General features: G+C 38.4%; 1 protein-coding gene across 3 annotated transcripts in view; it reads left to right on the top strand.

The window, feature by feature from the left end:
• The window catches only part of DPYD (dihydropyrimidine dehydrogenase), an 807,016-nt gene that overhangs the window by 524,385 nt on the left and 270,354 nt on the right, over window positions 1-12,277 (top strand). For all 3 annotated transcript variants that reach the window (XM_057718457.1, XM_057718467.1, XM_057718475.1), the window contains exon 15: window positions 5,506-5,574. In XM_057718457.1, coding sequence (XP_057574440.1) covers window positions 5,506-5,574 — 69 coding nt within the window. The remainder of the gene's footprint in view (window positions 1-5,505; window positions 5,575-12,277) is intronic.

The following is a 12,277-nucleotide window of genomic DNA, read 5'->3' as shown; positions in this document are numbered from 1 at the left end:
TTGCCGCACTAGGCTTTCTTCCATCTCGGTGAAGTCGGTGTTGCACTCAGTGTCTCAAGCCAATAATCTAGGATTATTCCTAATTTCTTCTTTCTTCTCACCTCCTGAGTTTAATCATTGGCCCATCGTGTGGGTTCTAGCTTGGAATTCCACTTCTTGGCATCTCTGTGAATATTATGCAAGCCACATTATTTCAACTTAACTGGACTCTTTGGTTTTACCCGACAGCCACCTCATTCCATTCCCTACAAAGTAGCCAGAAGCATCTTTCGAAAATGTAAATCAGATCATTGTATCACCCTCTTTTAAACCTTTCAGTGGTCTCCCATCATACCTACAGTAAAACCCAAACTCCACAGCTTTCAGCTCCCAGACGTATGGCTATTGCCTGCTTCTCTCACACTCTCCTTGCTTGGTCACGGAACACCATCCGCAAAGGCCGTCTCTCTTTCAGTCCATCAGGCGCCCTCTCACTTCAGAGTCTTTGTATGTGCACTTTCCTCTACCTAGAATGCCACCTTTCCCTCGGGTCCTAATCCATTCTTCTGTGTGAGGTGCTTTCTTATCTTTTATTTCTCATCTCATAGAGCCCTTTACTGACCATCATCGAATGCGGCTCTGTGCACCCCTGTGAGTCGCCATCTTGCTCTCCTCTCTTTTTCCTTCATATTGACCTGGAAATAGTCCTAATAATATATTTTTTAATGAGTTTTTCCCTCCCTAAAAATGTAAGCTGCAGGAAGGTAGGGACTTTTCCTGTTTTGTTAATCAGTTCTGTGTTACAGTTACTGGCACATAGAAGGTCTCAAGAAATACTGGTTGAATGTTGAATAAACAAAGGCTCTGAATCAATGTCTTAAGCTCCTCTGCATGTCATCTAGTGCCTACCACAGTAGATGCTCAGTTTCCATATTAATTGATTAACTAACACTGACACTCTCACAAGACTGTGTATTATACAATGTAGGGTGTAGTTCAAACCCTACATAGCATTTGGCTTTTGTGTATAAACTCATCCGATAATGGTTTAGAATATGAGCCATGAAAAATGGAGCACTAGAAATGGCATAAATTAAATGAAATACAGGGAAATGATACTCTGTTTTAAAAATTTCTTCGCGTATTCATTTCTACTAACATTTCATGATGTTTCACAATATAAAATATACATCAGTTCTTTTTTTTCCATAGGAAAAAAGTAACCTGTCTTCCTTTGCTTGATTAAAAACCAAGCACAGCAAAACACTGAAGAGCTTTCTAATCATCAAAGAAAGATTAAATTCTATCCAGTGTTCTTTTAGCGTTAATGTCTTTTAGCCTGACTTTTTGAAAAATCCTAATATCTTTTAATAAAAAATAAAATGATTTGGGATCATCATTATTCCTCTGAATTAGAATGTCACCATGTATTTTTGCAAACCATCCCTTGGTTTTAGATAAAAATTTTTAGACTTCTTAGATAATTCAGCATTTAAAAATGGTGGATAAAGTTATTTTTCCCTTAAATTTACTTGACAGAAAAAAATACTTACAAAGTTATTTTAAAAGTGACAATTTTAGTTTCACATATAGTGATTGTCAAGACTGTCAGTTACAGAAACTGGAATATAACTTGAGTTTTCTTAAGCCAAAAGTGGTATTTACTGGTTCACTTGTACACTCATGTTAGTGGTACACCTGACTTAAAAGTGACAGAGGACTTCCTAAGTGGCAGAGTGGTTAAGAATCCGCCTGTCAATGGAGGGGACATGGATTCGATCCCTGCCCCAGGAAGATACTACATGCCGCAGAGCAACTAAGCCCGTGCGCCGCAACTGTTGAGCCTGAGCTCTAGAGCCCGTGAGCCACAACTATTGCGCCCGTGTGCTGCAACTACTGAAGCCCACTCGCCTAGAGCCCGTGCTTCACAACAAGAGAGGCCACCACAATGATGAATCCATGCACCACAACGAAGAGTAGCCCCTGCTCGTCGCAACTAGAGAAAGCCCGTGTGCAGCAACGAAGACCCAACATAGCCAATTAAATTAATTAATTAATTACTTAAAAAAATAGTGGCAGAAAATCTCTTCATCTTGCATCTCTACTTTCCTCTGTCTCTGCTTTATTTTTACCTAGTACAGCTAGCTTTGGGTGGGAGTGGGAGGGTTGGGTTGCTTAAGTAAGCAGTCAGTGATTACCAGCTGCTCTGAACACATTTCATTCCAATTTAGAGTCCAAAAAGGAAAAAAGCCTTTATCTCCCCAGCTCCATTGAAGGACTTTAATGAGAGCAGAGAGTAGTTGATCATTGTGATTAACCCTGTTGGGGATATTTTCCCAGCTTTTGGGACAAGCAGGTAGAATCTGCTTTTAGAAGAGGAGTAAAGGAGAACAGGGTAGTGCTTGGCTGCTCAGTGCACACAAATAAAACTTGTATCTGTTCAACCTAATGTATCTCCCCCACCTGTGGTCACCCTTCCCCAATGACAGTGTGGCCCAAATCATATCCAGTCACTGCATTCCTAGGAATTTGATGGTACCAGTGTTCTCAATGTTCAGGACTATTCTCTGGGTGATATTTATTTCTCTCCATCAGGCCCAAGTGTAGCTCCCCATGATCCTCAACTTATAAGGCAAATGATGATTTTAAGCAATCCAGACACAATCAATATATATTTGAAACAAAAACAGCTTTAGCAAAATAAAAATTGCCATTTGGTACAGAGGAACTATGTTAGTCACTAGTTGAGAGCATCTATCATATCCAGTTGTCAGTGCTAGCAAACCTTGCTTCCCTGGAAGTCGCTTTCTTGGTCAGCCCGTCTGCCTACCTGACTCCTGCCCACTAGAAGGTCCTTCCCTGTTGTCCTCGGTGGTGCCCTGAGAGGGACACTGGGGAGGAGGATGCGGTGCTGATTTAGCAGCCATTCATATTTGTATGGGAATGTGAACTCCAGGATTACTTTGTCATAACTGGAGGCATGTTTTGTTTTTGTTTTTGTTTTTTGTCTGTCTTGATTTATTTTGAATAATAAAACTCCCTAAAAACCTAGGTCTATTGTTCGTCTCTTTCACCACAAGAAAGTTAATATCCAATGCTAAAGCTGCTTTTTTAGTCTGAATCTTTGGATCTAACCCTGCCCTTGAAGTTTTACCAATGAGCTTGGGGAGTCTGATCCTTCCCTAAATTCTTAGATTAACCATTTTTTAAAAATGCTTGGGTATTTACTTGACCTTGAGGCCACTGAGGAAAATAGGAATCTGTCACTTGCCCCTAGCCTTCATCCCAATTGATTTTCTTTTCAAATGAGGTCCCACATTTTTTTTCCATGGAAGGGATACTCACAAGGAGGTATTAGTCTAGTTCTAGGAGATCTGGTGTCCCTTGCAGAATTCCTCCCCAGTCTGTTTTCAAAGTATGAGTGGGGCAGAATATCCCTAGAGCCCGTGGAAGTAGCAGCAAGAGCATCTCTTACTGAAGATGCACAATTATGCTAGTGACCCTTTTTTTGCTTGCAAATGGGAAAGTTTGGAATTTGACTTTTCACTTTCTTTTAATCACTAGAGAAAAGGCCAAGGATCACTCTTACATTTTTCTCTCAAATTCTTCAAAGCTGCATCCAGAGCTGCATCCTCACTGGACACTAAAGTTGAATCCTGAACTCAATAAAAAATAATTATGCATTCTTAATTTTCCTCCTCTATTCATCATCTACTTTCACTTTTCTTTCTTTGTTCCTCGCTCTGCAGAGGAGTCTATTTGAATATACTGTTTCTCCGGGCTTCCTTCTTCTCACCATTGTCTTACTTTTATGTGACTAAAGTTCTGAGATTTTTTTCAGTCACTCAGGATCAGCCTCTCAGATCTCTTGATTCTTCTTTCTTTATTGCTCCTTCAGGTTCATGAGTTCTGTGTATTTTGACATCTTTTTCTATCACCAAGACCAGCACTCGCAGCTGCCCTGCTCACTCTTCACTCTGACTTGTATAAAAATTATTTGCCAACAGTTTTCACCAGTTGTTTATTTTTTCCCTTCTCTAACTCATGGTGTTCATTTCTGCTTAATCTTAACAGGATGAGCTGAAAAAGCAACTCTCTGTTTCTAAACCTTTTAGTGACCTTGTACATTTATTCTCTCCGTCTTGCTATGTGCCAAACATCATGCTGGTTATTGTAGATAAAATGATGAATGATGCAGAGCAGTCCAGGCACCCATGGAGATTATAGTCTATCAGAAGAGAAAAAATTGACCTAACATTCAGGACAGGCTTATTCAGTATTTAGAACTCTGGTATTCAGAGCTCTCTCCAATGGGATCACAACTTATTTTCTGTCTTTCTCTTAATGTGAAAAGCATTCATCTGACTTGTACAACACATCTTTGTTTTGTTTTTTAGACATACTTAAAAAACGCTGTGTGTGGTGAGAGCCCAGTGGCTTTTAGTGGACTCTCCCACTAGACTCTGTGACTTTAGGCTTGGCATAAACTCTTTGTGTCACAATCTCATAGTCTTTAAATGGTAATAAAAAATAATTATTGACATATATTGAATATTTACATTAGACCAGCAAACCTAGTGGTTGAAAGCACAGACTCAGTCAAATTTCTGCGTCTGAGTCCTGGCTCTGCTCTTTATTAGCTATGTGACCTTTACATCTCAGTGCCTCAACATCTTCATCTGTAAAATGGGGAGAATCATGCTGAGAATAATTAAGTAAGTTGCTAAAGTAAAATCTATTAGAACATTACCTAGTACATCATTAGAGCCATAAAGTCTTAGCCATTTAATTATTACTTTTGTAAGTAGGTAGTACTATTATCCATATTTAACCAATGAGGAAACTAAATATCTTGCCCAGGGCCACACAGTTAGTAGTAGAGTCTGAGCTGTAATCTAGACATTCTGGCTTCAGAGCAGATACTCGTTAACTACTACTCTATGTAGCCTCCATTATGATGTTACTGTAAGACTGTAGTTAAATAATCAACATTTAACAAACTTTAAAACTATAATTCACTCTGAATATGTAAGGTGTTATTATGCATACTATAATAAGAAATGATTGAAGAAGACACTAATTTATTTCCTTTCCATACCTTGAAGCCTTTTAGCTATACCAGTGATTTTATTAATAAATATTTCTATGTCGTTGTACAATTTAAACAACCTTTCACATACGCAAATCCATGTAATTCCAACTATCACTTTTTGAGGTTGGCAAAGTCAGTATTATTATCTCTATTTTAAAAATGAGAATGCTGCAGATCAGAAAAGTTAAGTAACTTGCTCAAGTATTCAAAGATAGTGAATGAGAAAGTCTCTGACACAAGTCCGAAGCCCCAGATCTCATCCTTTGCTTCACTATAATGCCCTGCCGTTTTTTAATGATTTCTTCCAACAGATGGAAAACTAATTTTTATAATATAGTTTTTACCATTATAAACATACGCATATAAATGTCATATACCCTTGTGCCCAAAGGCATGAGTCTTTGAACGAATATTCTTTCCTTCTCTTTTTAAAGATTGTGATTGCTAGCATCATGTGCAGTTACAACAGGAATGACTGGATGGAACTCTCCAGAAAGGCCGAGGTAATGATTTCTTTATAGTATATTTATTTTATTTCTTCTCTTCTATTTTTATTAGTTTTAAATAAAGAGCTGTCATGAAAAATAACCCAGTAGAAGTAAAATTGAATGGGAAATGGTAACTGAAAACATTTCTATTATAATTTGTTTACCCTGTGTTTTCATTAAAATGATGGAAATGTAAATTTAAAAGGAATGTATTCTATAAAAGTGGTCCCTTGAATTTCACACTGCCTAAAAACCCTTTATTCTTTGAATCCATATACTCTTTATTTGCATATTAAGCAAACTGTATATTATGATGGATGCCATGATAAAATTTAATTCTACCTTTGAGAGTCTAACTTGATCTTACCTTGCCTTTAGGCAAACTAGTTTGACAGCGAGAAGAGAAATTTTGAATATAAACCTCTTGAATATTTAAAATATAAAAGGTTCATTTAATACTATTCTAGTTTGAATACAGACATGCATAAAATGGTAGGACAGAATGCTCCTGAATGGAACACTAGTCAGCAGGTTTTCTGTAATATAAATTGAATCTTGCACAAATCCAAACAACTAACCATGTGCCTCAAATTTGTATTTCAAATGGAAAAATACATGCTTAAAATTGTATACTTATGTCCATCGTGCTGTCATGAAAAATACTGTAGACAGTTTTAGCTGAGGTTTCTTGAAAACCTCTCAGAAATATAGAAGACTAAATTTAACAGTACTTATGAACTAAGGACTCGACATTATAAAATATTATAAAGCTTTCTATAGTGTTCAGAAATATTGATTGTACATTTTATTTGGATATCTTAAACCTGTGAGGGCAACATTATTTCTGGGACTTACGGGGGTGAAATTAAACATGATCAGTGATTGGCTTTATGATCTTTGTAGCTGGGTCCATTTTATACATGTATTTACCTAATTGACCATGAAATCTTCCACAGAGCCAATGCTTGGCATGAGTTTTGCCAATTTAAAGCTGACTATGATGAATGACTTTATCATGCTACTTGCTTCTCTGCCTTCTGTAGAATAAAATACTTACAGTATTTTCTTCAGTAATGAACATTAATTTTTAAGTAAGCAAATTTTAGTTTTAAAAAGTCAAAAGCCTTTATATATGCAACATGCTAACCAACTTAAGTGTTTTTCATATTTCTCACATTCTATACCTATTTCTTTAATTGCAGTTTTATTCCATACCATTTTCTAGGTTCTCATAGCAATCAATCCATCCATCAGTCAATCAATAAAGGTAAAAGGGGAAGGAAGGAAGGAAGGAAGGAAGAGAAAAAGGAAAACATTTTTTAAAAGAAAAAAAAAGATATGCCTTCCACTCAGTCAAAAGAGTCTGTGGGATCTCTCCACAGGAAATCTATCTGCATATCAAGAAGTTCAATCTTAGATGGTGTCAATTAAAAAAAACAAAAAAACAAACCAACTTCCCTCTAATCTTACAGTATGGACCAGCTTAGGGTATAACACTTGAAGGAACTACCCCTAGGTCTTCACATCCCCCTGGAGGGCAGCGATAGGCAGCATGGTTCCATCACAGCTCATCTGGTAGGCACCCAATAAAGCTTTGTAGAGTCAGCATTTGGTTTTGTTTCTATGAACACATGCTTCAAAATAGATTAAAACAGATTTTCTTACAATAGAAGAGCCTACATTAAAACATATCAGCAAAAACAAAAAGGGTTCAAGCCAAAGTTACTATATCGCTTACAATGTGCACTTCTTTGGGGGGTGGCGATAATGAGGGGGAAGAAATCTCAGGCAACACACCAGCTGTGCTATTAGGCCACTGCGTTTAAGTTCAACAAATCACTTAATGTGATGATGGATATACTTTAAATTCATGAAGTTCCTCTCCTTAGAGTAGATTAATTCTTGAATTACACAGTAGGGAATTAAGAAAATCTGCTATCAGCTCTTTACTATTATATCTGAAAACAGAAATGCACATGTGTAACAGCAGAATAGATCCAGTTGTACAAGAACATGAAAAAATAGAGACTGAGAAACTCTATATCAGAATGAAAATTTGCACGAGAAGGGATCATTATTATTTGTTTCACCAGAGGCTGCCATTTTATTTTACTATTTTGAATAAACAGTTAAACTTATATGGATGGTTAAAAAAAAAACTTAGTATATTCTTAAAATATGGCAAATCTACTAAATGCTGTTTTTAAAAGTTAATGTACATGCAGTATATCTATTTTTGTCACATGCATATTCTTGGAAATAGAATCATGTTTAACCAAACCTTCCTTTTTACTCTAACCCTAGAATACACACACTTTTAATTTCTTATTTTATACATTCCTCAACCTAGTTTTAATTTGTCTTGTTTAATTTGCCTTTGAGCACCATTAAACAGAAGCAGCTTCTGGAAGAGTTTTTACGGCTTGATGTCAAATCAGTATCATTGTTAGGCTCTGCTCAATTTTTTTGGTTCAGGTATCTGATCACACACTATCCTACTTTTCTGGGACATTGATAACCTATTCCCATTCCATGCAAGGAAGATCTATGAAGCACCTACTATGTGCAGAGTCCCGGGCCAGCCAAAACAAAGGTGAATATGGTATAGCTTTAGCTATGTAGACATGTTCATGGTTTAAATGTGTATACCAAATTAAACCCTACATAATACTAGGTCTTAAATAGATCTTGAACTCATTTGAATAGAGTTTGAATCCATTTTTTTTCTTAATGTGTGTTAGCTTAGAAAACAGAGCCTGAGTCAAAATTAATGTGAAGATGCTTTGCTGAAGGATTCAATTCCAGAGCAGTAAGAGTGAGGGGGGGAGAAAGGCGATAGGAAGGAGGGAAAGCAGATAGAGCGTGGTGCATTCCAGAGCTGGCTGCCACGTCACAAGGAGACGCAGCCAGTTGCTCCGTCGTGTGGGATGGGGAGGGCTGTATGGAATCGTCCTGCCTCACAACAGTTTAGAGGAGAAGTGGGAGGGAGCTATCTACAGGTTCCTTCCTGTCTCCTGTCTCTCGCTGGTCAACTCTTACACCACAACGCTTTACTTTCTTCTGCCCTTTTGGGTTCTGTGTCCTGCCCCCTTTAGGCAGCTGCTAGGGAAGCCAAATCCCACAACGTGTTGAGGGCGCTGGCCCTCCTGGAGCTCCCACTCTGACAGGTACAGTGGAGGCGGTGACAGTGCCCTGCTGTCGTCCTGAGGGAGCTGTGAGAGCTGGCAATGGCGGGAGATGTAGGTAAGCAACAGGGGCCGAGTTTCCTTTTTAAGCTCGTGGCAAAAGCTTGGGTGGCAGTAAGGTCATCAAAATTTGAGGAGACATATAAATTAGGTGTGGCTCAGTATATGTTGCTACCATCCTAATCTAAGTTTACGTCAGGATGCCCCACGAATCTCTCCCTCCATCAATCCACAGTCTTCCTACTACCTTTCTTAAGATGCCGAACCCTTAGCTGGACCGATGTGATATGGTACTTTGGTATTTCCCAGTGTCACTTTGGGTTTGTTCTTTAAACCCCAGCCCCTGGTGGCCTTCTTTTACTCCTCCAATACATGTGCTGCTTACACCCTTTCCCCTGGCCTGAATGTTCTCTCGTCCTTCACTCTGAGCTCCCTGACTAGTAGGTTAACCCCCTGTCCTACTCCTTCCAAGACCCTGTCCTCAGAAGCTGATGTACCATAAAGCTAATGAAGCTTAAGCTTCAGAGCCCTTGCTTGTACAAGCTACTTCCAAGCCCATGTACCTAATTTTCTGTTTGTAATTTTTTAATTATTTTTATTTTTAACGAAGTTTCCCCAAATTCTACAAACTTCAGGCTCCCCCAAATCTGGGTGTACCTCTGCTTATGTCTTTTCTCTGCAGAATTTAATAAAATGGCAATTAACCGTGGTGTCATCCGCTCTTTAGCCTATCTTCTTTATGACAAAGCAGACTCTGTAGGGGTGGAGACGACCGTCTGGTTCACTGTCTAATTCCCAATTCCAAACATATGGCTTTGCCAGCCAGTGGATAGTCCTCAAATATTTGTTGAATGAAGCAAAATAGAGGCACAGAGCTGGTGTACAGCCATGTGACAAACAAAAGGAAGCAGTTAGAGTAAATGGGAAGAGCACACTTTATTTGGCACGAATGAACCTGCAGTGATTCAGATCCAAAGCTGGAAGTTTTAAGTCGGGGACTTGATGAGGGATTGCCAAGGGTCTGACTATAACTCGTAGGATGAGACAAGGACGGCGCAGCTGAGAGGCAGAGGTGTCAAAACCAGGTGGCTACACTATTCCTCGCAGAGTCCAAATAAACCACTTCAAAGCCAGGTTCTTGTTATTTTTCACCTGGATCTGGGCCAGCAGTATTTCATAAAATTAAACAGATGTTGAAGCTAGGAGATCTCAAATAGGCTAAGGTAAAAAGCAGAGAGATACACATTACAGAAATATGTAGGACCAGATGGGTATAAGCCCCGGAACACTGACAGTAAGCAGGACAGAATGGAATCAGGAAAGAGAGACACCTAGTTGGAGACAAGAGATAGTCACAGACTTAGTGCGCAGCGGGGCCCAAGCCAGTTCAGTGTTTACCTGTCCCAGGTCCACTTCAAAGTGCTTTAAGATCCAAGAAACCTTGTGTCCCCCGTTTTGGATCATTGAGACTAGTTGACAGTGTTGCTACATAGAGAGTTGGCAGTGGACCTCGTGTATACTTTTAAGGGAAGAAATTAAGAGAGAATCAAAAAAGCGTAGCTTCATGCCTCTCTACCCTGCTTGCGCTCCGATGTCCTTTGCCTGTTCCCCCAGACCCATGGAAGACTTCCCTTCCCACTAGGGCTCTGATGCACCACACCACGCCTCCCTCCACGTGTCTATCCTTCTCACTGCGCTCAGGCTCTGACACCCCACACTGGGCCCTCATGGTTCTTCCTCAGATCCTCCTAGTCACCTACCTTGCTCTGCTCCAACCAATGACTTTTGATCTACATTGATCGGAAAGGAAGGGAGAGGTAAGGAAAGGACAAGGGAAAGAGCTGTGTACCCAATTTTGTTATGTATATTGTACAAGGGTTTGTGGGTTTGCCTTTCTAGTTTCTCTGAGAGTTTTTATAAAATGATTCAGAGAATTTTAGAAATTACGCTACTACCACTATTCTGAGAATTCCTTAGACTAGTTTTCTTCCCCCGCCGCCCCGAAGTATAGATAACTACGTTAAGTCCTTTTTTAGGTCAAAGATGAGGAAGGGCAAGTCAGAGATTCTAATTGGATGGATGGATGGATGGGTGGATGGTTAGATAGACAGAGAGGCAGGTAGATAGATAGCAATTGTTTACACTTACATAGTATTTTCCACAGTCTGGGCACTAAGTCATTCACTTTTATTAAATTCATTTATACCTTAGAAAAGCAACCTCATGAGTTACTTTTATTGTTTTCCATGTTTTAGAAATAAGGAAAATGAGGCCAAAAGTTGTTAAATAACATTCTCAAATTCACACAGCTCGTATGTGGTAAAAGTGGGATATAAAACCATGCAACTGGCTCCATAGTCCACACTATTTTCTACTTCATGCTGGTAAATGGGTGATAAATAGATAATACATGAAATTAGAAACAGCAAATTTCCTATGTCACTGCCTTCACTAGATTACTTTATTGTATAATCATTTAGGTGAGGCAGAATAAACTCTGGGCTAAGTGACTAAACTAAAAAGCTTGTGACTAACAGGAGTCAGGATGCATGCCCAGTTTCACTTAATTTAACATTTCATGCTAATTCAGCAATTAAGGCTTTCTGAATGCATATAGTTGCTTGGAAATAGAATTAACTGCCTTTTAAGGTGGTGTACATTCTATGATGAGAATATTCAAGCAGAGGCCAGATGAATATTCCCCATCTCTTGATGTTATCTTGAGCCGGATTATCCCTTTTTGAGGCTTAGATGCTCATTTCAAAGGTCTTTCCAGATGTGTTTGGTGGTTCAGCATTTGTATATGTGTATGACACTGGGAACATTTTTAACAATTAGTCACTGAAAAGACTTTAAACTGGATAAGTGGTTTTACAAGATTTTAATATTTATTTAAAGTTTAGAAGCTTTAAAGATATCAAGTTGCAATATTTTGTTAACACACTGAAACAACTCCAGCCATGGAATAAGTGATTTCTAATCATTAAGAATACAGGCTCTGGACTCAAAATGCTTGAGTTCAAGACCCTACTCTCATTTATAAGCTATAGAACAATAAGTGAGTCACTTGAACTCTTTGTACCTCGGTTTTATCACTTGCAAAATGGGAATAATGATATATCCCATTACAAAGAGCCTAGTAAAGTGTCTGACATATTGTAGGTGTTTAATAAATGTTAGATATCATTGTCTACAATGATAGACTATTGTAAGCTTTCACTTACATTTTAGGAAATATGTACAAGGTAAATATGCATACAAATGACACCTAAAGCTTATTCCAAAATGTTGTTGATTTGCTATTAATTGCTGCATTTCAACTAGCAGTCTAAAAGAAATAAAGAATTCTATAAGAAATATTTGAAATAACTAAGAAATAATTAAGAAAAGCAGAGTATTGTATATAATTGCAATGTATAATCTTTTAATTAAGCTGTAAATTCCCACCTGACATGGTTTTTAGATAGGTTGTATTATCTTCAGTTTACACTTGAATAGATGGAGGCAAAGAAGGTTTATTGACCTGCCCAAAT

This window comes from Hippopotamus amphibius, chromosome 1 (assembly GCF_030028045.1).
Source record: "Hippopotamus amphibius kiboko isolate mHipAmp2 chromosome 1, mHipAmp2.hap2, whole genome shotgun sequence".
NCBI classification, from domain to species: domain Eukaryota; kingdom Metazoa; phylum Chordata; class Mammalia; order Artiodactyla; family Hippopotamidae; genus Hippopotamus; species Hippopotamus amphibius.
This window is presented reverse-complemented; position numbering and strand designations above follow the sequence as displayed.